Below are 22,807 nucleotides of genomic sequence, written 5' to 3'. Positions count from 1 at the left end.
TGAGGAGAACTCTAGCCCATTTTCTCATATATCCTTTAACATACGTATTACAAGCAACAACACTATGGAGGTCTGCTTAAATGACAAGAATCTTGAAGGTTCAGGAAAACCCAAGATGCAACGATAAGTGTACTTAAGCAAGAGTGCAAAGCCTTCTGGATCAAAAATGAGCCTCCTTTTCTCCAATATCCATTCCACTTTTTTCCATCAGGTAGAGGATCCTGAAAAATCGACCGAATTGGTTCTTATGACTCAGCAGATTTCTCTCTCTGAAGTCAGCACATCTGAAAGTTCAGAAGGCGTAAGCACCGCTATTGCCAAGTGGAAGAAAGAGGAAGATTATGTGAAAGCCTTATCTGATCAGTATTGCCTTGAAAAATACCAGGACAGCTACGATTTGATGTGTGAGTACTCCTAACATGAGGTGCATTAAGAGAATGGAATCACTTGATATGCCATTATCCCTCAAGGAGAGTAGTGCTTGTAGAATTTTGTAGTCTAGAGCGTCATTCACTAAAAACATTTCTGGGGAGTCTCTTTCCCGCAGTCAACTCGGGTCACATTTAAATGATCCAGCCACGTAGGTTGGGGTCTCTTGAGGATGTCAATTCCATGATGGGGATCCACCCAGCAGGCCACCACCTAATCATTATTATTATTTATTTATTGAATTTATATACTGCCCTATACCTGTTCTTCTAGACAGAAAGCTTTTTTATTGTGCCATCATGCTGACGTTGCACACTTGGTATCATTAAGGCACATAGAGATTGTGTCAGTCCTTCACGGATTCTCACAAGTCCAAATAAGTAGCCCCAGACTGCAGCAATGTTGCAGCACAAGTTTGTGCAGGATTCTGTAGACCTCATTTGGTTAAACTCTAAATTGCATTCACTTGTACCCTTTCCTCATTATTAATTACCTCTGAAATGCCGGATATTAGAACGCCCCTCTCACTTTTCTTTTGGAACATTGTTTAAATATATTTTTGTTCACCCTGTTTTGGATTATTATTTTTAATGGCAGGCACTTCCTTCGCCAATTGAGAGGCTTTTCTGAATGTGTATGGTGTGTGTGATTGAGACGGATATATTTGGGCAGAGTGGGGGGGAGGGGAGATGTACGTGTGATCCTGTGTGATGAGAGAGGAAGGCATGTATATGTCACTGGGCATATGTGAAGTGAGTGTGTGCTGTGTACAAGAGAAAGTGTGGACACCACATATTGCACTGGAGGAAGGAATGTTCCCTGTTATTAAACAGCAACAGCATTGTGTGTCAGGGAGATCAGTATTGTTCGATCTCCACAATCAGGACCAGCAGGACATGGGTGACTTCCAATCATGAGGTTATCTTGGGAAATGTGGAGCAGCCCTGACCACACACTCTCTATTTTTGCGTTTTGCCATGTCCCCCCCCCCACGCTCCGTGACTGTCACCCACCACACTTCCTTGAAATTTGAAATGGGCTCACTGGCCGTAATGGTTGCCTCTCATTTTTATTTGCTGTATAGCATTTTGTTTTGAAAGTGCTTTAGAAACAGTAATCATTGTTTTTACCTCTGCTCTAACACAGCAGAACTTCCAGTTTCCCATCTTCTGCATCATGTGATACCAAGATCCTACACCTTCCCTGTGGACCCATCAGCACAGTCAGCAACAGATGAAACAGCTGTACAACTGAGCGAGCTCTTATCACTCCCAGTACTGATGAAACGGTCAATCACTGCCCCTTTGGTTTCTCAGTAAGTAAAATTTACAAGTGATCGGTCAACATTGTAGTAATAATATAGCTTGCATTGCTGGTCGTATTCTTTCCTTAACGGGGAAACACACCGACACATACATTGACCTTCTTTCCTTTTATTTGGTTAGTAATGTAAGCAATTCAGTGACTGTTGTAACAAGAAATGTGAACTGATTCAGCAGTATATAGTTCAGATATCTATTATCAGGCGGCATTCTTTAGTGGATCTTTAAACTGCAAATCACATTTCTTCCGCAGTCTTCTCTTTTTCAGGCTGGATGTGTCTCAGAGTTCTTATCCACTGTCCATTCACTTCAGAACGGGGGGGGGGGATGTTTTTCAACCTGAGGTCTGGACTCTTCAACCAACCCTCTAGGGTCGGCCAAAACTCCACATACACACACTGACACAGTAAAAACTACAAACTCGTTGCTGCCATTCACCCATTATGAAGATCCCCATGTATAATCCTTTTTCTTTCAGTGTAGAATCAGGGTCATACACACAAAGAACCTGAATAGAGATTTGCTTCCTTCATTGAAACTGATGGCTTTTCAAGTGGGAGAGCTCAGTATGGTTTGGTCCCATTAAAAAAAAATGTGGCAATTAAAGTCAGATTTCAGAGAGTGTGGTGAAAAGCATGCAGAGCCAAGAAGGGACAGAGCAGTCTGAATGTAAGGTGCTGGACTGGATAGGGAGTCTTGTGCTCCATTTCTTCCTCATCGGAATTTCCATACCCTTCAGGACACCGGGCAAAAAGGTCTGAACTTCTCTGCCTAGCCTAGCCTTGAGCCTTAATGGGAATGCAAATCATTCACTTGATGGAGCAGGGAAGGGAGCAATTTCCATCTGCGTCAAAGCGCTAGGTGGTGGAGGTTTAAACTTCTCTTTTCCATTCCAGAGCCTTGACGGCAACGCAGGTTGTGTTGCCTCTGCTTGGTTCTGCACCCTTCCTCCCCATTCACAGTGCAAACTCTACCTACCACCGGTGAACTATTGAAGGGGGCCTAGTAGTGAAGGTTGGGTGGTGTGCTCTAGAATGAGAAACCATAAAGCTTCTAGTTAGAACATAGCGGCTTTTACAGATTCTGAACAGTGCAGAAAGAATTACTTCCAAGTGTAATGAGCAGAGGTGAGAATGGGCAACTGGGATTTCTTTCAAAGGGCGTTTTCTTGACATCCTTGCTGCATCCTGTGTTTTTTGCAAGTGACTGCCAAAAGGTACCGGCCCAATGGAAGTAGATTACTTGGAGGGAGCCTATAATTTGATTGCGGGTAGAGGATCAAAATGTTGGCCATTTTTAATTTACCCTATCCATAAAGCTAAAATGCAGTTTTACCTTTATATTTACTTTTTTTTTTTAAGTAACTGGTGTTTGTTTTCATTTGTTCCTAGTGTTTCACTTGTGAACAAAGCCATTGTTGACTACTATTTTGTGGAACTAAATATTGAGAAGCATTTTGGAGCACTAAGGCATTTTTTGTTGATGGAAGATGGAGAGTTTGCTCAGTCACTCAGTGATCTACTTTTTGAAAAGGTATTTGCATAGGCTTTTCCTTAAACGCCTGATTCTTGACTATATATCTAGTTGCCGGCATGTGAGGAAATCATATTACATGTGTATGTGTGTAAAGATTAGGGATTGTGTAGTATTTGGCAGTAGTTTCAATGATCACAACCTGAACAACCTCTCTTGGAAGTTTTAAATATAAGGGACTTTCTGGCTTGAACTGTGTTTGTATTAACATTAAAAAATCTTATTATCTACTTTGGAAAGGTTATTCTGACAAACAAATTCTCAGTATCTAATGTGTGTTCTAATTTCAGCTTGGATCAGGACAGACACCTGGTGAACTTTTGAACCCACTAGTCCTCAATTCCATTTTAAATAAGGCTCTGCAATATAGTCTCCATGGGGACACTCACTTGGCTTCCAATCTCTCATTTGCACTGAAGTACCTTCCAGAGATGTTCAAGCCCAATGCGCCCGATGCCCTAAACTGCTTAGAACTACGCTATAAGGTGAGAAGACACACAAGAGTTGAGAAGTGAGCCGGATTTTAAGATTCCCCTATATGCATTGCAGTTAATTGATCCTGCTTGTTTTCTGATGCTACTTAGAAATGCATTCTGTTCTGCTAACTGTGACGTAATCCTCATCTTAAACAGGCAGCGGAATATTCTGACGCCTCGGGAGACATACAGTCATAATAGTTTTATTGGTTTTTTTTGTAGGTTGACTGGCCCATGAACATTGTCATTACTGAGAACTGCATGAATAAATATAACAAGATTTTCTCTTTCCTGCTGCAATTGAAGCATATGGTGTGGACTCTTAAGGATGTCTGGTTCCACTTAAAGCGAACTGGTAAGATAAAACCTGACTGCTTTTATTTAGCTTGAAAGCTAACCTGTTCAGAAGATTCAGATAAGTGAGTTAAATCTAAAGTCTCTGTGTTTCCTATTTCTACCATTATTTACTCGAATCTAATGCTCACCTTTTTTGGCCCAATTACGTTGTGAAAATTGAGGTGTGCATTAGATCCGATGGCACATTCACATTCGCCATCAAATACTTTATTTGGTTTCAAGATTCTGAAAATTAAGGTGCGCATTAGATTCGATGGTGCATTAGACTTGAGTAACTACAGTATATTCCATGAGAGTTTGATTATTCAACAGCAAACCCATATAACTGAAGGTGAAAGCGGTTTGCTTTGACACAACAGAAGAGGTTTTGGATTCTCATCCAAATGGAGTAAAAGAAAGGCCAATTGTCTTCCAAGGGTGGTATTCCAGTTTGTTCTGTGAAATATTAATGCAACAGCAAGAAATAATAACTCCTGCTTCACCTAGTACATTGTAGGTATTGCCCTATACCATATTTGAAATAGTAAAGAGGAAAAACATAACCAAGCACAAAAAGACAAATGGATATATTGATTGAGGGTGAGTTTATGAAAACCTGTTTCAAGGAAGATCTATTTGATTTCTCATCTGGTCTCCTAGTACAGTGGTTTTCAACCAGTGTGCCGTGGCACCCTGGGGTGCCTTGAATGATAGTCAGGGGTGCCGCGGGCAACACTGGCCTCTGTCCCTCCTCACATCTCTGCCTCCCAAAGGTTTCTACAGCTGTTTGTTGCAGTGGCCCTGGCTACGAGCTCGCCAGGCATATATTACCTCTGGGGCTGGCCAGGGGGTCCTTGGGGGCGGGGGGGGGAAGAGACTCACAGGTCTGGGGCTGCAGCTGCCCAGAGGACTCCCGAGGGGCGAGGAGACAGAGGGAACACTCCACAAGGGAGGGTGTTCGAAAAAGGGGGAGAGGCAGCCGGCTCTGCAGGCAAGGGGTGACGTAACTGGGCTCCTGAGCCCCACAGGGTTGCCGCAGAAAGAATGCAGTTGGTCAAGGGAGCCGTGGACTCAGAAATGATTGCAAACCTCTGTCCTAGTCGTATTAAACCAGGATGGTGAATCTGTGGGCTACATACTATGACCCCCATGCTAAAAAATCTGACAGCTCCTGTGGGTCACCTGCTGTGATGCCATGCTAAGTGTTTTGTGCCCTTGCAAGACGCCTCAGAGATTTTTCTATTTTAAGAAGAGTTTAGATTCCCTCCCAAAAAAGTAACTTAAAACATTGTTTTTTTACTGACTGCCCCCATAGGCCACCTGCTACTGTGATCCCAACATATTTTTGTGGCTCTTCACAAAATTTGTTAGTAAAAACTGACTGTGCTCGCTTTGCACCTTGGCTGCTTCTGCTTTGGCATGGGGGCCAAGAGTGGCAGTCCCTTTTCAGGCGCTGCAAGCCATCCTTGTCGTTTTGGTTTTTCAGCTCTGGTGAAGCATGCATCCAACTCAGTTCAGTTCCGACAGCTCCAGCTTTATAAGCACGAAATGCAGCACTTTGTGAAAGTTATTCAAGGCTACATTGCCAACCAAATCCTGCACGTGACGTGGTGTGAATTTGGAAATAAACTGTCTTCTGTAGGGAACTTGGAGGAAATCTACAGAACGCATGCTGACTACCTCAACAAAGCCATCTTCCGGTAAGAAGATTTCTTAACAAAGTGTTGCACATTTGCCTTCCCTTGTCTGCATGTAGAGATGGACAATTCTCATGTAACTAGAAAGTTGGGTGGACGTGTCTTTTCTTTACATAGGCTTCTGCCACCAGTTCTGCTGCCATTGTGACGTAGACAGCGAGAGGAACTAGTAGGCCCCACCACTTAGGCATTGCAAATATGGGAACTTGGGCGAAGGGCTAAGGAGAGTTGCACTTTGCTTTCAACATATTTGCAAAATCTGAGAAAGAGAACCAGACCATTTCTCTCGCAGACTGCACAATGCCTCTCCCCTCACCCAGCTTATGGACCCAGGAAGGGAAACGTGAAGTGGGAAGGAGCAGGAAGATGGAGACAGAAATGTCTCCGGAAGCGGTGCCTGTCCTCGGGGGGACCGAAGCAGGGAAATTATAGCACAGAAGAGAGCAGAAAGGCCTAAACCTCTAAGCCCAGCCCCTTGGCATGGATGCATATTGTCCCTCCCCAATTATCAACTAATCGTTTGAGGAGAGGGTGATAAGATTCCACCCCAGCTGGTCTGCATGGATGTGTATGTCTTTGTGCATTTGCTGTGGGTAGAATGCCACACCCCCACTAGCAGGGCTGGGCAATAACTGCGAGCCAGAGTGACAGGGGGCTTGTTGAAGCAGAGGGAAGAACAAGCTGTATCACAGCTTGTTTCTCCCTCTGCAGCGGTATCAGGGCAGACTGTGGTTTCACTCAACAGTATATCGCTGGGGAAACTGTCGCTTGTTTTTCCCTCAATGCACTGGGCGCTGGTAGCAGAGGGACTCAGGAGGCGGCAGTTTCACCAGCGAAATACTACTGAGTGAAGCTGTCATCGCGATCTGCCCCTAATACCGGTCCTGGGCGATATATGGATATATAGGCCAGGCCCACCCACTCTAGCTCATGGGCAAATGCATCCCTGACTTACAGTAGCAATCTGAAACAAGCTAAGCCTTAGTAAATGCTGTATTACAGTACCTGGCTGCATCTAGTCCATCAAAATATGTTATTTAGGATAACTGGCGAGCTGGTTCAGGATAACTGTATCCTAGTACTGAAAGGTAAGAAGATACAAAGGACACAAATTCACTATATAACTGGCACGTTGTCTTTCCTATCCAAAACGATTCAAAAATTGCATCTGCGATCAAACCTCAGCAGGCATGTTCTTTAAGATGCTCCTAAACATTGCAGATGAAAAATATTGCTGCTTGCTAACTTAATATCAAAACCATCTCTTTTCTTTTGACAGAGGATTGTTGACTGAAAAGGCAGCCCCTGTAATGAACATTATTCACAGCATCTTCAGCCTCATTTTGAAGTTCCGTAGCCAGTTAATTTCTCAGTCGTGGAGTTTTGATACCAGCAAACAAATGGCTGTTCATCCCAACTTTGGCTTAATGCAGCAGTCTTATAACACGTTCAAGTACTACTCCCATTTCTTATTCAACGGTAAGACTTCTGTTGTTGCAAGGATGGGAACCTGGGGGCTGTCCCCAAACTCCCCATCAGCCTCTGATGGCATGGCCGATGGTAAGGGATGATGGAAGTTGTAGTCTAGCAACTTCTGGCAGAGGGGCACAGTTTCCCCAATTTGGGGGTATTGCAAAGATGTGTTTATACTCAGTTTGGACATAAAAACATCCTCTGCACAGGACAGCTGGGAAGTCTTAGTGTTTCTTGGCAAGTTTGCTTAGTGCAGAGACTCAGGAAAAGCTTTCTTCTGCTTTTCTGAGTTTTCAAGGTCTATGGATGGGGCAACAGGACATGAGCCAGGTGATATTTCAGTTCATCATCTGAAACAAGTGTGAAGTTCAGATCAAAATACTGGTTTCACACTTTCTGAGCTGGCAATACATTGCGGCTCCCTGGCCAGCACAGCACATTCCTGTGCTGTGCTGGCGGCTGGCGAGCTGCAAAGTCTTGCCAGCTTAAATTACCTGCCTGCATGCTTGCCTTTGCCCAAGCGAGCAGGGTGGGCCCAGGAGGAGAGAGGCACTTGCACTGGCAAAGACAAACGTGCAAAAGGAACAACTTCTCATGTTTCCTCTGCTGGGGCTGGGCTGCAGAGGGAGGTGGGGAGTGGCCAGGAGCTCCTTTGCCCAAGCAAGTGGGCAGCTTCCTTCCCTTTCTCCTGGTCGCTTCTCCCTCCACAGCCCAGCCACTTTCTCAGCCTTTTCCAGTGTTATTTCAGACATCGTGATACATCACTATATTGTGATGGTTAACTGGTGATATTTCACGCCCTGTTTGACTGCAATTCCTGTCAGCTCTGACCAGCAGGATCAATGTCATGTCTGAACCAGACCATTGTGTAAAGCTTGCATGATCTTCAACAGGAAGAGCTGCACCTATAGAAGATAACATAGGTTACCTTACATTGGGGTCAGGCTACTTGTCCGTCTTGCCCAGTATTTGTCTCCTCTGGCTGGCAGTATTCTCCAGAATTGCAGACACAGCTCTTTAACATTGCTAGCTTCCTGGATGCCAGAGATTGAACCTTGGCCTGTTGGCATGTAGAGAATGTGCTCTGCTATACAGTGGTGCCTCGCAAGACGAACGCCTTGCAAAACGAAAAACTCGCAAGACGAAAGAGTTTTCCGTTTTTGAGTCGTTCCGCAAGACAAATTTCCCTATGGGCTTGCTTCGCAAGAAGAAAACCCATAGGGAAATCTCCGGGGACCTCTTTTAAATGCTGGCGGTGGGGAGCAAAGCCTTTCGCCCCCCCCCTCCGGCCTTCAGAAGAGGTCCAGGAAGGCCGGCGGGGGCCGAAAGTCTTTGCTCCCGATGGCCAGCATTTTAAAAGCGGTCCGGGATAGCAGGGAAGCGCGCTGCACTTTCCCGCTATCCCGGACCGCTTTTAAAATGCTGGCCATCGGGAGCAAAGACTTCGGCCCACCGCCGGCCTTCAGAAGAGGTCCTGGACCTCTTCTGAAGGCCGGCGGGGGGCAAAAGTCTTTGCTCCCCCCCGCCTGCCTTCCGGGACAGCGGAGACTTCTCCGCTGTCCCGGGGCGATCTTAAAATGCTGGCGGGCGGCAGCGAATGCTTTTAAAATACTGGCAGTCGGGAGGAAAGCCCTCCTGTCCCCGGAGCTTGCGGGGTGGGAGGTGGGGAGAAGGGCTTTTCTTCCCACCGCCAGCCTTCAGAACAGCCTTCTGAAGGCTGGCGGTGGGAAGAAAAGCCCTTGTCCCCCCCCCCCAGCCTTCAGAAGAGGTCAGGGGACAGATTGTCCCCGGACCTGGTCTGAAGGCGGTTTCCATAGGAACACATTGATTGATTTTCAATGCATTCCTATGGGAAACCGTGCTTCGCAAGACAAAAAACTCGCAAGAAGAAAAAACTTGCGGAACGAATTAATTCCGTCTTGCGAGGCACCACTGTAGTCCTTCCACTTGGTGTTCTGCTTTCAGTCCTATGTATGTTTGCTTGGAATCTGGTGTGCTCAACAGACCTTGCAGCAGTTGTAAGCGAAATCTGTAGAGCGCTGTGCTTAATAGAGTTTGTTAGCATGGGCAAGCGAGAGAATATTTACGATAAAAGAGATAGCAGATGCCTAAAGTGTTCTTGGTTGGAACCTGTAAAAACGAATAGGCTCAACTGAAATGAAACCTCTGCTAGGATAAATAAAAGAGGGTAGCAGTTTGCGTACCTCATTGAGCTTGTGCACACTGTTAAGAGAGGAATATCAGAGGGACAGAGATTTGAGGCTGAACGATCTGTATATCTCTTGCCATATTAAACAAGTGTTGTCTTATTTTCTCTTCTTACAGTAGTAACTAAGCTTGTAAACAGGGGGTACCAGCCTCACCTGGAAGATTTCCTGTTGCGAATCAACTTTAATAACTACTACAAAGATAACTGAGCTTTCTTAAAATGCTTCGCAAACACAGACTCAGCAACGTGCTTTCATTAACTGTGGCACATCGAAAGCTGCCAGTGCCAAGACGCTTCTGTAAAGAAAAGCATGCTTATCAAAGACAATTGAAGGATAGAACGGGATCCATGGAAAATATCATCATAACTAGGAAGATAACGTCATTCCGCCCTGCTTAGCATGGTAGAAGTTTTTATTCTCCTCTGTGCTGCAAAGCATGCTGCCAAGTGCCGATACAGCAATATGTGCATTAGTGTAAATTTGTTAATGTGTATATTTTTCCTAGTAGCATTGTGAAATCTTCTCATGTAAATGTGTAAGAAATAAAAAGCAAAGCAGAAACATACCACTTGGTCGTCAGCAGTGTGTATTACTAATATCACTCTCAGGAAACAGATTGAGAATAAGAGCAGCAACCCAGTGGAACAGGAAGTTAAAGCACAACTAGTGATGGCCACAGACTCAAGGTTATAACTGGAATGAATCAATCGGTTTATTGGTGTACAAAGCTTAACGGCCTTATGAAATCTGAAAAAAAGCAAATTGCACATTCTGAAAATTGAAGGAAATAAAGCAACAAAGGAATGTGATATAAATTGCATTGCATAAACCAATTCATGTTTAATGGATTGCGCTAATCATTGCATTGACAACAGCAATCAGAGTTAATGACATTGTCTCCTAAAATCCTCCAGCCCATTTAGTTGTAAAACCCAAATTCTAAATTCTCTTAGCTTTGGTAACAACACACTTTTATTCTATCTAGGGGCAGTAGGTGAGGATTTTGTGGCCTCCCTTCAGCTGGGCAAAGCATACAAAGCTGAGCAGATATCAAGCAACAGTAATAAAACACCCCTACCCACTTAAAAAACACACAAAAAACTAGCTTGGTTCTTGTGTGCAGTCCTAGCAGCAAAGAAGCCTGCAATTCTTTTGCCCAGGAAGAAAATGGTGGGGGAGCGAGATGTTCATCCAAGCAGCACACAAAACGGCTGGTTTTTGCCAGGAGGGGAAATTCCATAAACTTTGAAATTTGGTGCAACTATTTGGGGAATAATCAAAGAGGGAAATTAACTGGTGGGGAGCTGTTGCACTGCTGAGGCACAGATGACACGTCTCTACTGTCTTGCCTGTTACTAAGCAAGGTCTTTAATTTTACTTCCCCCTTTTTCATCCTCTCTCTTTGCATTGGGGTTTGATGGAAATATGGGTGGGTTCCTATCTAATTTGTTCTACAGGGGACAGTAGAAGTACGTCTAGGATTATGACTGCATTAAAATATATGTTCCTTATTACTGAAATGGTTTTGGCAAAAAGGGAGGGGAAGGAGGGACTACGTCTACTGAAAAACTAGAAAGTCTTCAACAATCAATTAGCAGAAACTTCCTTTCTTAGATCAGTCAGACTTGCTACTTGATTATATGTTGCATACGCAGCGATTTGCTACTAAGCGGTTGACATTCATAGTAACACAGGGATGGTTTAGTACTAAAATTGCTGCAGAAAGGGAAACAAACTCGCAAGCCATCTCAGGCTGGAGAGTCTGACATTGTTACAGCTAAGCACATTTTATCTTGAGTTCACTAAATAGCAGTGAATCAATATTACTCCATGTTTTCCAGTACACACCAGATACCCAACCTCTACAGCTGTCTTTGGGATGCCACATCCCGTTGAGATCCGCCATGCCGCAGTTACTGAACCACCACCCAGAACCGTAGAGCTCGCCAGCGCAGCTGTCGAATGCCTCATCGCCCACAAAACATGGGCCACAGTCGTCATTGTCACTATCAACCGCACTGAAGAAATTGCCATCTTGATTCTCAGAGGGTTCACGTCCTCTGAATGCATCTCCTAAACCAAGAAAAAAAAACCCCTAAATTTTAGACTCTTTAATTGCCTGCATCAGGGCATTTGGGGCAAAGAGAGGCAAATTCTTATTGGCTTACTGGTATAATTTGTGTTTCTTCCAGCATTGTCCACAGTATTTATGCTTTTATATTTTTGGTAAAATCAAAGAATCCCCATAACCCTGGGGATGTCAACATACATTTTTAAAAGAACAGCAGGCTGTTCTTGAAGCTTTTACAAATTGTATTGAACTCCTTGTATTGAACACACCTTTTTACAATCTTAACCACGTTGCGATTAGGAGGTGTCAGTCTAGAGCAGCTGCCATTCTCCACTTGGCTCTGAAACTGCCTCATGGTAACTAAAATGCCCTTGCAAAATATAGTGTGAATCAAATTACCAGGTATTTGCTTCAACGCAACCCTAAATTTGTATTGTTTGGTTATCTGAAGAAAAACAAGAAGAAGAGTATGGGCTGAAGCAAGTGTGGGGAACCTTCAGTCCTTCAGAAGTTACTGAACTACAAGGCTCATTAGGTCGAGCAAGCATGGTTATTAAAGGTTGATGAGAGATGTAGGGAAGCAACATTAAAGGGCCAAAAGCTTCTCACACATGAACTGAAGGCGTAGAAGTGGTAAGATGTCCCTTATCAACTGCCAGAACCTGTGTAGCATCTAAAATGGAAGCAACTGGGACAGTCACCTTTACAATACTGTATATCCACACTCTTTGTTCTCCCCCCTTTAAAATAATCGTATACAGTGGTACCTCGGGTTAAGTACTTAATTCGTTCCGGAGGTCCGTTCTTAACCTGAAACTGTTCTTAACCTGAAGCACCACTTTAGCTAATGGGGCCTCCTGCTGCCACCGGAGCATGATTTCTGTTCTCATCTTGAAGCAAAGTTCTTAACCCGAGGTACTATTTCTGGGTTAGCAGAGTCTGTAACCTGAAGCGTATGTAACCCAAGGTACCACTGTAATTCTTATTTTTACCAAATATAAAAACTTCGCACAGATAGAGCCCAGCTGGGGCCATTGGACTCATTGAAGTATTTTGATCCAGAAGATGATTTTCAGAGGGACATCCCTTTTTACCCTGCAGACCCTCTCCATTTTCCACTGGGGAGGGGGGGTTCCCCAGATCATGTAAGCTGTTTTTCTAGGGGGTGTTAGGGGGAGGGGGAATCAGCAAAAATTACCTCCCCCATTAGAAGAGGTATTCCCTGGATCAAAATCGATTTTGAAAGTGCAGTTGGGTAAGGACCATATATGAGTTACATGTTGTCAGGGACTCAGGAGCAGAAGCACAGGGGAGAGAGGAAATGGAGAGCGAAGGGGAAGAATCTGAGGGCAGCGTAGGGGAGTATGACAGTGACCCGAGAGATTCCATGAGCTTCTCCAGCGAATCAGAAGATTCCCAGAAGGGGGCGCCGATGGTCAGGGCAAGGGGGGTCCCAGGGGGGACGCACCAGAAACAAGGGGCCAGCGGGGACTCCCAAGGGAGCAGCGGGGGATCAGGACCAGCTTCCCCACCAGAGCGTAGTGGGGGGGAAGAGTCACATGTGCCAGGACCAGCGTCTCCTCCAGCGGGGAGAGAAGATGAGTCAGGGCTGACCACGCCTCCATCGGAGAGTGGGGGAACAGAGGGGAGGTCAGTTCCAGCTAGCCTCCCCGAAAGGGGGAAGCAGTGACAGCAGCAGTGCAATGGTCAGGAGGAAAGTTGCCGGCTGGGCGCGCGCGCCAAGTTCGAATGTACAGGCACGCGGGACAGCAGAAAACCCGGATTGGGAACCAGGTCCTAAAGCCCGCCGGAGGCAGGGGGAAGACTCAGGGGACTCAGCGTCAGAAGAGTCTAGGAAGGGCGAGACCCCGACGGACAGGCGGAACCAGAGGAGGAAAGAGCAAAGGAAGAGGTGGAGCAAGGCTAGAATCTTAAACTGGTGTCTGGGGGGAGGAGATTCAGACGGAGCTTCAGCGGTCTAGAGTTTGAGACGTAGAGCTGCACGCTGCGGCTGTGAAAGTGAAACTGAACTTCAATAAAGACTTTCGTACATAACAACGAACCGGCGTTGGTCCTTTGTGAGCTGGGACCTCGGGCAGCTCTGACACATGTACATTTCCCCTTTGTATTAAAATTATTTTCAATTGCAAAATGCACTGATACTTCTTTTGACGTATTGCTAAAATTATGCTTCTATCCAGCCACTACACACCTATCTAAAGGCAGCTGTATTTATTTAAAACCATGAATGCACTGCTGCCAGGCCAGTGTGACTCTAAGTGGCTACAATGGCTCTGGAAGGTTAATCCTGCCTGAGAAGCTGCTTCAGGAAAATCAGAATTTTATTCCAGGGGTGAAACCCACCAATAATGCCTTTGTTTTTCAGCTTACTTGGTTCTGGACCCGATTTTGAGAGATGCTAAACTGGTAAACATGGGAGTTGTTGCACACATCACTGAATCTCTTACCCACATTCCCTCTGTATTTTCCCAAAGAAAGGCGGTATTTTTCATCTTCGTTGCCAATTTCGAAGGTCTTGTATACAGCATAGCCTTTCTTCCCTTCGCAGTTTCTCATGTCCACTCGGAGCTCGCATTTTTTGTCTCTCTGGTGGGTCAGAGCATGAATGTAGACAAGCCCTAGCCAATGTTCAACTGGAAAATATAAAATTGCGTTTTCATGTATCCATCGCCAACTGTACATCATCTTGAATGCAAGGAAATAAACGGCTGCAGTTTTGAGAGCTACAACAGTTTCTAGCTTCCTACTTTCTACTTAGGGACACGGGTGGCACAGTGGTCTAAACCACAGAGCCTAGAGCTTTTCTATTGGAAGGTCGGCAGTTCAAATCCCCGCAACGGGGTGAGCTCCCATTGTTCAGTCCCAGCTCCTGCCAACCTAGCAGTTCGAAAGCACATCAAAGTGCAAGTAGATAAATAGGTACCGCTCTGGTAGGAAGGTAAATGGCATTTCTGTGTGCTGCTCTGGTTTGCCAGAAGTGGCTTAGTCATGCTGGCCATATGACCGGAAAAACTGTCTGCGGATAAACGCCAGCTCGCTCAGCCTGTAAAGCGAGATGAGTGCTACAACCCCAGAGTCGTCCGTGACTGGACCTAACGGTCAGGGGTACCTTTACATTTATTTTCTACTTGTGCATACATGGGAAAGGATCATAGCAGAGGCTTTTGAATGTGGAAGATCCCAGGTTCAATCCTTGCCACCTCTTGAAAATAATCAGGTGGCAAAATGGGACGGGGTAAAAGACCTCTGTCTGAGACCTTTGAGAAATTCTGCACATGTAGGTTGGTTGTTGAAATCAATCAATAAGATCCATTTGTGCACATATTGTGACGTCTAAAGGTAAGTCCACAGATCAAAAGATTTTAGTTGAGGGGAATAATTACTTACAATCAACATGGCCAAATCCTTTTTCGTATTCAGACATCCACCTCCGAAAGTTCTCAGGTCCACCATACACCCCTTGTCCGTTGCGTCGCTGGATAATAGTCCATCCACCATTGTATCTCTTTTCACAGAATACCTAGAAATTTACGTTGGTAGGTAACCGATCTGAATTACAGGATCCTGAACACAATTGACTATCAAAAGTGGGCAAAAGGAGCCAAATGGCTTTCCTTAGGAGTGTGTGAGCTGTGGCACCACCATCCTGGCACTCGCCCATCAAAACTCCTGCAAAGTCTGACCAGAGACAACAGTCTAGAGCTCACCTGTATGCACAAAGGCAGGCCTTAAGGTAACCTGAGGCTGTTTAGGACTTTTCAGGTTAGTTTCAGCACTTTAATCTAAAGCCAGAAACCAATAGGTAACCAGTGAACCTGGTGTTGGGTCAGTGTAATATGATTCAGCCATGCTGTACTAACCAACAATCTTATGACTATTTTGAACCAACTGGAGTTTCCAAAATGTCTTTAAAGACACCCCTATGGAAAGAACATTGTAACCAACTTGGATGCAATTAGGGTACGAGTCAGAATTGCCTTCATCAGGTATGGCCAGACCTGGCAAACCAGATGAAATTTATAAAATATGGCCACAAACACAACTTGAATATTCAAGGACAATGGTGGTTCCAGATGTACACCTAAACTGCACACTTGACCTTTCAGAGGAAGTTTGGAGGCAGGTTGTACATCACCTGCCAGCTCTCTCAATTGACTGAATTAAAGTTCTCCTTCCTCCCTGCCAAGCCCAATTCCGGACATTAGTTCAAGTTTCCAATGCCTCTCTGGGATCAGATTATGGAAGTAAGAGGTAGAGCTGTGTGCATCAGTATACAGGCCCAGACCTCCAGATCATGCAGGTGTTCAGAACACAAGGCGTATGTAAAAACAGGTGCTCTCAATAACACTTCATCATAAATGAAACCTGCGGCTTAGAATGTAATTGTAGAACCAAACCTTACCTCAAAAGACTTATGAAAATGCTTTGGTTTGATCCTGTAAACTCCGCTGGGGAGAGATGCATTGGCAGCAAATATTGCTGTGCAATCAGGTCCTGTAATGGAAAGAATGAGTAAGGTTGATGAGACTCCTGTGGCTCAGAATGTGTGAACAGCGAAATGGAACCCTGGAATTAAGGGCAGAAGCTGGTTGGTAATAAGGAGGAACCGGATGGAATAAGGGCAAAGCTCAGTGGTACCTGATGAGAGTCAAGGGAAGTGGGTGGCTGGGCTTAGGGATGTGTAAATCTGTCAGTTTCAGTTTCTCTGGGTTTCTTCCCATCTTGAGTTCAGTTCTCTACATTTTTATATCAACAAAATTTCTTTTTAAAAAATCCTTATGAAAATGCATCAGCGTTTAAGTGTTAATTTCTCCAAGTATAACACGCTGATATGCTGTTTTGCCTAATACATACATTTTAGTCAATCCATTTCTCCAAATATAACCTATAATTGCATGCTATTTTGCTAATACATGCTTTTATGCACACCGAACCTTAGCGTATGCATTTTTGCACAAATTACTAGGCACTGCAAAATTCATAGAGTGCAATTTTCAAAGGCTGGACGTGTTTCAGTTCCTCTGTTGTTTTAGAAATTGTGGTTCACCTTTATATGTGAACTGAAGATAAATTCTTCCCCATCCCTAGCTATGCTTGAGGGAAGTGGGATGAAGCAAATGACAAAAATTACTAATTGCATCCAATTATATAAGTACCTATTCTGGTATGCATATGGGTTATGATGAGCCAAGCATGATTTGTTTCAGAAACATGGAAATTCATGCATTCAACTGAACTTCCAAAGACTCTTCCCCAATAGTGTAGGTTTCTCAGTTAGAAATATATTCAGCCAATGTGTGCAGAATCTCCTGCCAGACCTTCCTGTTAAAGATGCAAAGGTTTAAAGTGTGAGAGACCAGTTTTGTAGCCTCCTCTTGCTCCTAGTTTTTCAGCTGTAACAGTATCTAGCTCAGATAAGATCACAGGCCCAAATGATCCACCTTGTTTTCTTAAGGCTGACGATACTTAAGCAAAAACCTGAGCCAGGAATTTTGTGAATTGGCCATATTTTGTACTTCACACAGGCTGTGTCAGGGTGTGTTTCCTCCCCAGTCCTTGAAGGATCAAACAGCGGTACTTAATTTCAGAGTAATGCAGCACATAGGAATAGCTTCCATTAAGTGCTGTTAATGAAATGCCATTCATCTGCAGCAGTACATGCAGAGAAGAATAAGAAGTCATTCTCCAGCTATTTTCCCTTCCTTATTACCTCTGCTATCAGCTGCTTTTCTGACTGAAGTGTACAGCAATGCGAGGAATAAGATCTCTAGCCACCAATGCTTGCAAAGGCCATCAAAACCACCAAAACACTATATAACAATTAAAAAACAAACAATCCCGCCCCCCACTATGTCACATCTTGCCCAGTTTTTCGCAATAACCAAAGTCTCCTGTGTTTTCACCACTTAGCTTCCTCTTAAAACTGGTTACAGGAAATAAAGAGGCTCTGCACTTCAGGGGTTAGGCTAGATGACCCCTGGGGTACCTTCCCAACTCTACAAACAATTATATGACTCTCCATTCAGTTTCTTTTATAAGACATCTGAAGGCAGCCCTGTCTAGGGAAGTTTTTGATATTTAATGCTGTATTGTTTTTAACACTCAATTGGAAGCCACCCAGAGTGGCTGGGGAAACTCAGCCAGATGGCTGGGGTATAAATAATAAATTAATTATTAATTATTATTATTATTATTATTATTATTATTATTAGCTATTGTGAATCAAGGCCCCAGTCACACACTTTATCAAACAGGGATGTGCCCCCACATTGTATGAAAATAAGGTTAATGATCATTAAAATATGAACAACAACAACAACAGAACACCTACCTTGAATTGCCCGCCGTGGTTGTGCCTGCAGAGATCAAATTATGTTTATATTAGACCGCTGGAAACACTACTGTTGTAAAAACGAAATTTTCTAATTTTACTTATGTACAAAGTTAAAAACCATTCCTGTGTCTTCATGCAAAAACATCTCCCCCCCGACTGATGTACAAAAGTTTATATTTGAGATAAGCAGACCTTACACCAGTGCTGTCTTTTATTTTGCAAAAAGGTGGAAATCTGCAACTCCCTTGCACCTTTTTGCCGCAAGACTGCTCTCCTCTCTCTCTCTCTCTCTCTCTCTCTCTCTCTCTCTCTCTCTCTCTCTCTCAGCTCAGCCTTCCCCAATCTATGGCCCTCCAGGTGATGTTGGACTCAAATTTTCAGCAGCACAGCCAATGGCCAGGCAGCTGTAGTCCAACAGTTGGAGGGGATCAGGCTAGGGATTGTTGCTCTAGTAGTTTCACCTGGAGGACAGCCGGCAAACTGAGTTTTTAAAGGGGTATTTCCAGATGAAAGGAAGTTATTTCTTCTCCAGTTAGGTAACTTGAGAGGCAGTCTTCTTTAGAGAAGACTGGCATTCAGAATAAACTCTGTTACGGAAGGGGGGGGCATGTCTTCTTCACCTTCTTCTTCGCTACAATATATCCATTTATTCCCAATTGTCAATGTCAAAAGGGACTAAAATCTATAAAATCCATAGAAAATCAACGTGCCAATTTGCTCAATTTCTCTAGGACTCCATGACACCTCCCCTGTCCTCCATAATCCCTCAAGTAAGGTGTCAAGACCCTAATCCTGTCAAATCACTCTGCCAAGCCTTTCCTCCGGGCAATGCCAGGTGGCAGACTATGCATACATGGACCATTGTCTTCCCATCACCAGCACTCAGGAAGCGCTTATCTGCGCATATCTCCAGCTCTGCATATTCCCCCCTCCCTCCTCCATATGTTAATCCGGTGTAACCCAACCTCTCCTTAATGTATTCATCTTGTAACTGGGATGTATTTTGCACTGTATTCTGGGACATGGAGGGAGTTTCAAAAGTTCATGTCACCCCTTTCTCGCTGTTCAATCTCGTCTTGAACCTGTTGCGCAATAAACTTGGATCTTCTGCAGTTTGCTCCTGTGCCCGGCTGAGCTCATTTTCTTCCGCAGGGACCCACGGACTTAGTTCGACGAGCTGGGTGGCAGAGTAGCCCCGCACCCAGATTTTAGCCGTAACAACTCCTTCTGCCACATTTCCTCTGATCCATTCTCTGCTGTTTCCATACTGCCAGAGGCATCGCAGCCAGACAGTAAAAGGGAGGCCCAGTCAAAGAAGTAAAGCGTCAATATGTGGTTTTTCTGCTTCAACCTGGGGTGGGGAATCTCTGGATCGGGGATCAGCTGTGGTCCTCCAGGCCTCTATTCCCCACTCTCTCTCACCCTCCCTAAGACACATCCCCTCTTCCCAGACCACCCCCTTCCCCAGGCCTGTTCCACACTCCACCTTGCTGGAATGTGTCCCTGAACCATGGTAATGCCTCCTGCTTACCTGGCTAAGAGCCACGTCCTTTGCTCTACCTGCTTTTGCATCTGGCTCCAGTCCCAGAAGGTCCCCCACAACAATGTGACCCTCAAATGGACAAAAAATTCCCTGCCCTTGGGCTTCAACAAAAGTGACAATGTATTTGTTTACTACCTTTGTCCCGGCTTGCTGAAAATCCAGAATTAATAAAAACCCCGCAATGCTCTTGATCTGGAAACACAGGTTCATTCTCGTAACTGAAATAAATAATAATAATAATAATAATACAGTATAGCTATTGCTTTCCATAGCAAAGTTCAGCTTATATTTTAGAAACCATAGAATCACTACAGCACATACTTGTGGTTCCCAGTTAGCTAAGTACTGTAGGCCCCTTGTTTTTCAAAAGCCAAACCACGGACCCCCTATTTTTGAAAATGTTGATATCTCTATGGTAGCTTTTTGGTGAATTTACTATGGCAGTTCCCTAAGAACAGGGTTGACAGTTGTCGGAGGAAACTTGGTTATCAAAATATGGGTACCTGAATGTCTTGGCAAACATACACAATTTTAATCTGGGGGAGGGGGACAACATTACGGGGAGCTCTAATTTCGCCTGGAGAGCTGGTCCACTGAGAGTCCAGGCTGGTCCAGTGAGAGCTGGACCATAAAGAAGGCTGATCGCCGAAGAATTGGTGCTTTTGAATTATGGTGCTGGAGGAGACTCTTGAGAGTCCCATGGACTGCAAGAAGATCAAACCTATCCATTCTGAAGGAAATCAGCCCTGAGTGCTCACTGGAAGGACAGATCCTGAAGCTGAAACTCCAATATTTTGGCCACCTCATGAGAAGTCTCCCTGGAAAAGACCCTGATGTTGGGAAAGATGGAGGGCACAAGGAGAAGGGGACGACAGAGGATGAGATGGTTGGATAGTGTTCTCGAAGCTACCAGCATGAGTTTGACCAAACTGCGGGAGGCGGTGGAAGACAGGAGTGCCTGGCGTGCTCTGGTCCATGGGGTCACGAAGAGTCGGACACGACTAAACGACAACAACAGTGCCAGGTGGGTCTAAGGCAAGCCAACAGCTAGGAACCAGAAGCCATGAGGCCAGCAAGCCAGTCAGGACCAAGGAGAAGTCATAATTGTAGGGGAAGCTAGGTGGCAAGAGTCAAGGAGCAAGCCTTGATTGAAGTCAGATGCAGAGGATAAACCTGGAAGTGGGGTTAAGGAGCAAGCCAGAGACCTTGCTGCTCAAGCAAAGCTCAGGTAGAACAGGAAGCTCTCTTACAATCCTTCCAATTCAGGTGAATTCAGCAGTGAGCATGGAGGGCAGTCAGTCCAGGGCCTGATGGCACATTTTAAATATGGTACATGCTGCTCACAAACTCCCACATCACATTTAAATTAGCCCTATGGTAAAAACCCCAGATTCACAATACTATATCCACAAGGAAGAATTCTGTCAAGGAAACAGAAGGAGAGTCATTAGGGGACATTAATGGCAAGTGAATAAAGAGGGGTAGGACATCTCCATTAATTGCAAGAATTACATGTTTATAAAAAGAATCAGAGGGATGCTGCAACCATCACATCTAGGATCATACAGAAGCGTTAACCTCATTTTGTCTCCGAAATGTAAGACTGGTCATAGATCATCCAGCAACAACAGAGGCAAATAACAGTCATGAGTGCTCTTATAACATTTTACAGTTATAAATTTGTTGCTGTGATAAATGAGTGTCTGTGTATGCCTGTCTGGTCACCAATTTGGCACAGACAATGCGAGTTACACTGCATCAAGGACTAAATGGAGAGAGGAGGAAATAAGAGATCAGATCCTATGTATTTCTCTGCAAACATGTAATCCACTTCCCACTTACCTGGAAGTAAACTAGACTGAACACAATGAGACTTACTTCAGAGTAGGTATGTACAGGATGGTGCTATGAAGTTCCTTCTCCACAATGCTAAGACTAAGAATGGTTATTAAACAGGAAAAACGACAGACAGCAAATACTCTCCACTATGCATAAAATCCCTCCAGATTCACATTAGCAGAACAAGATTTTTGAACAATCCCCCCACCCCCCAAAAAACACACACAACCTCGTTAGTGAAACCTTTGTATTGGGTCCACACCCAAGCACACTTGATCACCTTTCCAGTAGGATTTTCAGAAGGGGAAGGCTGTGTTACTTTGCTGCTACAAACCCAACAGAATGTCTAACCGCAACTTAAAGACTAACAAATGCATTATGGCATAAGCTTTTGTGGACCAGAGCCCACTTCAGCAGATGCATTATCCTAAATTAACAGGTAAATTGGCTGGGGTGGGCAGCAGGGGGAGGAGCGGAGAAGGAATTGAGGTTATAGTGAGGTTATAGGCAAACACAAAAAGTGAGGTTATAGGTAAACACAAAAAGTACAGACTGTTACAATTAATGTAATTGTCACAGGCTGTACTTTTTCTGGTTTCCGCTAATCTCATTGTTTACCTCTACCTCTCTTCCAAAGCATCTGTATAGACCTGCCAGTTTAGCCTAGCAACATATCTGTACAAAAACAAATGCCTTAAGTAAATCATTAAACTTGGACCCAAACTTAATCAACTTAGAGTAAACGTACTGGAATTAATAGAGCTGAATAGTTACAACTAACTTCAATCCCATTGATTTCAATGGGTCAACTAAGTGCCAAAATCTGGATCCAAACAGTCTCCCAGGTAGTTCCACAAATCTCTGTTGTTATTTCCCCCAGTAGATGACAATAGATCTCTTTCTGAGACAAGCAGCCCCTAGATGTGTGCAAAGCAGACCCAAAATGCAATGACTGTTCTTCACACACAATGTATTTATGGCAATATACGGCTAGAACGAAAGGAAACATGGCTAATTAGAAAATACAAAGTTGCTACTTATGTGCCATTTCTGATCAATGTCTCTTTACGAATGATGGGGCAAAGGTACAAATGTGTAAATAATTACTGATATTTTAATGCTGATGTCTGATTGTATTTCATTGCATCTGGGACTGCAGAAGTAAAGGAGAAAGGGCCTCCATGGGTGAAAAGAAAATAGCCAACTGCTATGCCGGCAAAAATGCCACCAAGGCAAGATCAGCCTGACCCCAAATGCATATAAACACCCATTCACAACTCAACACCTATAGAAATGCTCTCTTCCCATCTTCTCTCTTTTTCCCTGCATGTCATTGTGAGCCTGATTATCAGTGCCTATCTTTCTCTCTTTAAAAAAACAACACAAGCCTTTTTTGGGAGACAATCCTCTGAGATGTGGGGTGAAATACAGTAAATAAGTAATTAACAAAGATCCAGAAACTCCAACATTGGATTTCTCAGAAATATCACGACAATGGACATACCTGCGACTAGTGGACATTT

The 22,807-nt window shown here is 44.3% G+C and overlaps 2 protein-coding genes across 4 annotated transcripts in view; one reads left to right on the top strand and one right to left on the bottom strand.

Moving 5' to 3' along the window:
• TUBGCP6 (tubulin gamma complex associated protein 6) overlaps window positions 1-9,702 on the top strand; it is a 34,409-nt gene extending 24,707 nt beyond the window's left edge. For all 3 annotated transcript variants that reach the window (XM_053406298.1, XM_053406296.1, XM_053406299.1), the window contains exons 19-26: window positions 212-404; window positions 1,576-1,744; window positions 3,143-3,284; window positions 3,575-3,769; window positions 3,983-4,115; window positions 5,583-5,796; window positions 7,073-7,272; window positions 9,592-9,702. In XM_053406298.1, coding sequence (XP_053262273.1) covers window positions 212-404; window positions 1,576-1,744; window positions 3,143-3,284; window positions 3,575-3,769; window positions 3,983-4,115; window positions 5,583-5,796; window positions 7,073-7,272; window positions 9,592-9,683 — 1,338 coding nt within the window. In that variant the 3' untranslated portion in view covers window positions 9,684-9,702. The remainder of the gene's footprint in view (window positions 1-211; window positions 405-1,575; window positions 1,745-3,142; window positions 3,285-3,574; window positions 3,770-3,982; window positions 4,116-5,582; window positions 5,797-7,072; window positions 7,273-9,591) is intronic.
• A 461-nt stretch (window positions 9,703-10,163) lies between these two features.
• LOC128422379 (angiopoietin-related protein 5-like) lies at window positions 10,164-22,768 on the bottom strand. Its single transcript, XM_053406317.1, has 7 exons — window positions 22,560-22,768; window positions 19,581-19,656; window positions 17,900-17,924; window positions 15,971-16,062; window positions 14,956-15,088; window positions 14,016-14,201; window positions 10,164-11,549 (listed from the first exon to the last, which is right to left on the bottom strand). Exons 1-7 carry the CDS (start codon window positions 22,616-22,618, stop codon window positions 11,254-11,256), a joined length of 867 nt encoding a protein of 288 aa, XP_053262292.1. The 5' UTR covers window positions 22,619-22,768; the 3' UTR covers window positions 10,164-11,253.
• Window positions 22,769-22,807: the final 39 nt, after the last annotated feature.

The sequence above is a fragment of the Podarcis raffonei genome, chromosome 10 (genome assembly GCF_027172205.1).
Source record: "Podarcis raffonei isolate rPodRaf1 chromosome 10, rPodRaf1.pri, whole genome shotgun sequence".
Classification (NCBI taxonomy): domain Eukaryota; kingdom Metazoa; phylum Chordata; class Lepidosauria; order Squamata; family Lacertidae; genus Podarcis; species Podarcis raffonei.
The sequence above is the reverse complement of the archived record's forward strand: the minus strand, read 5'-3'. Positions and strand labels throughout refer to the sequence as shown.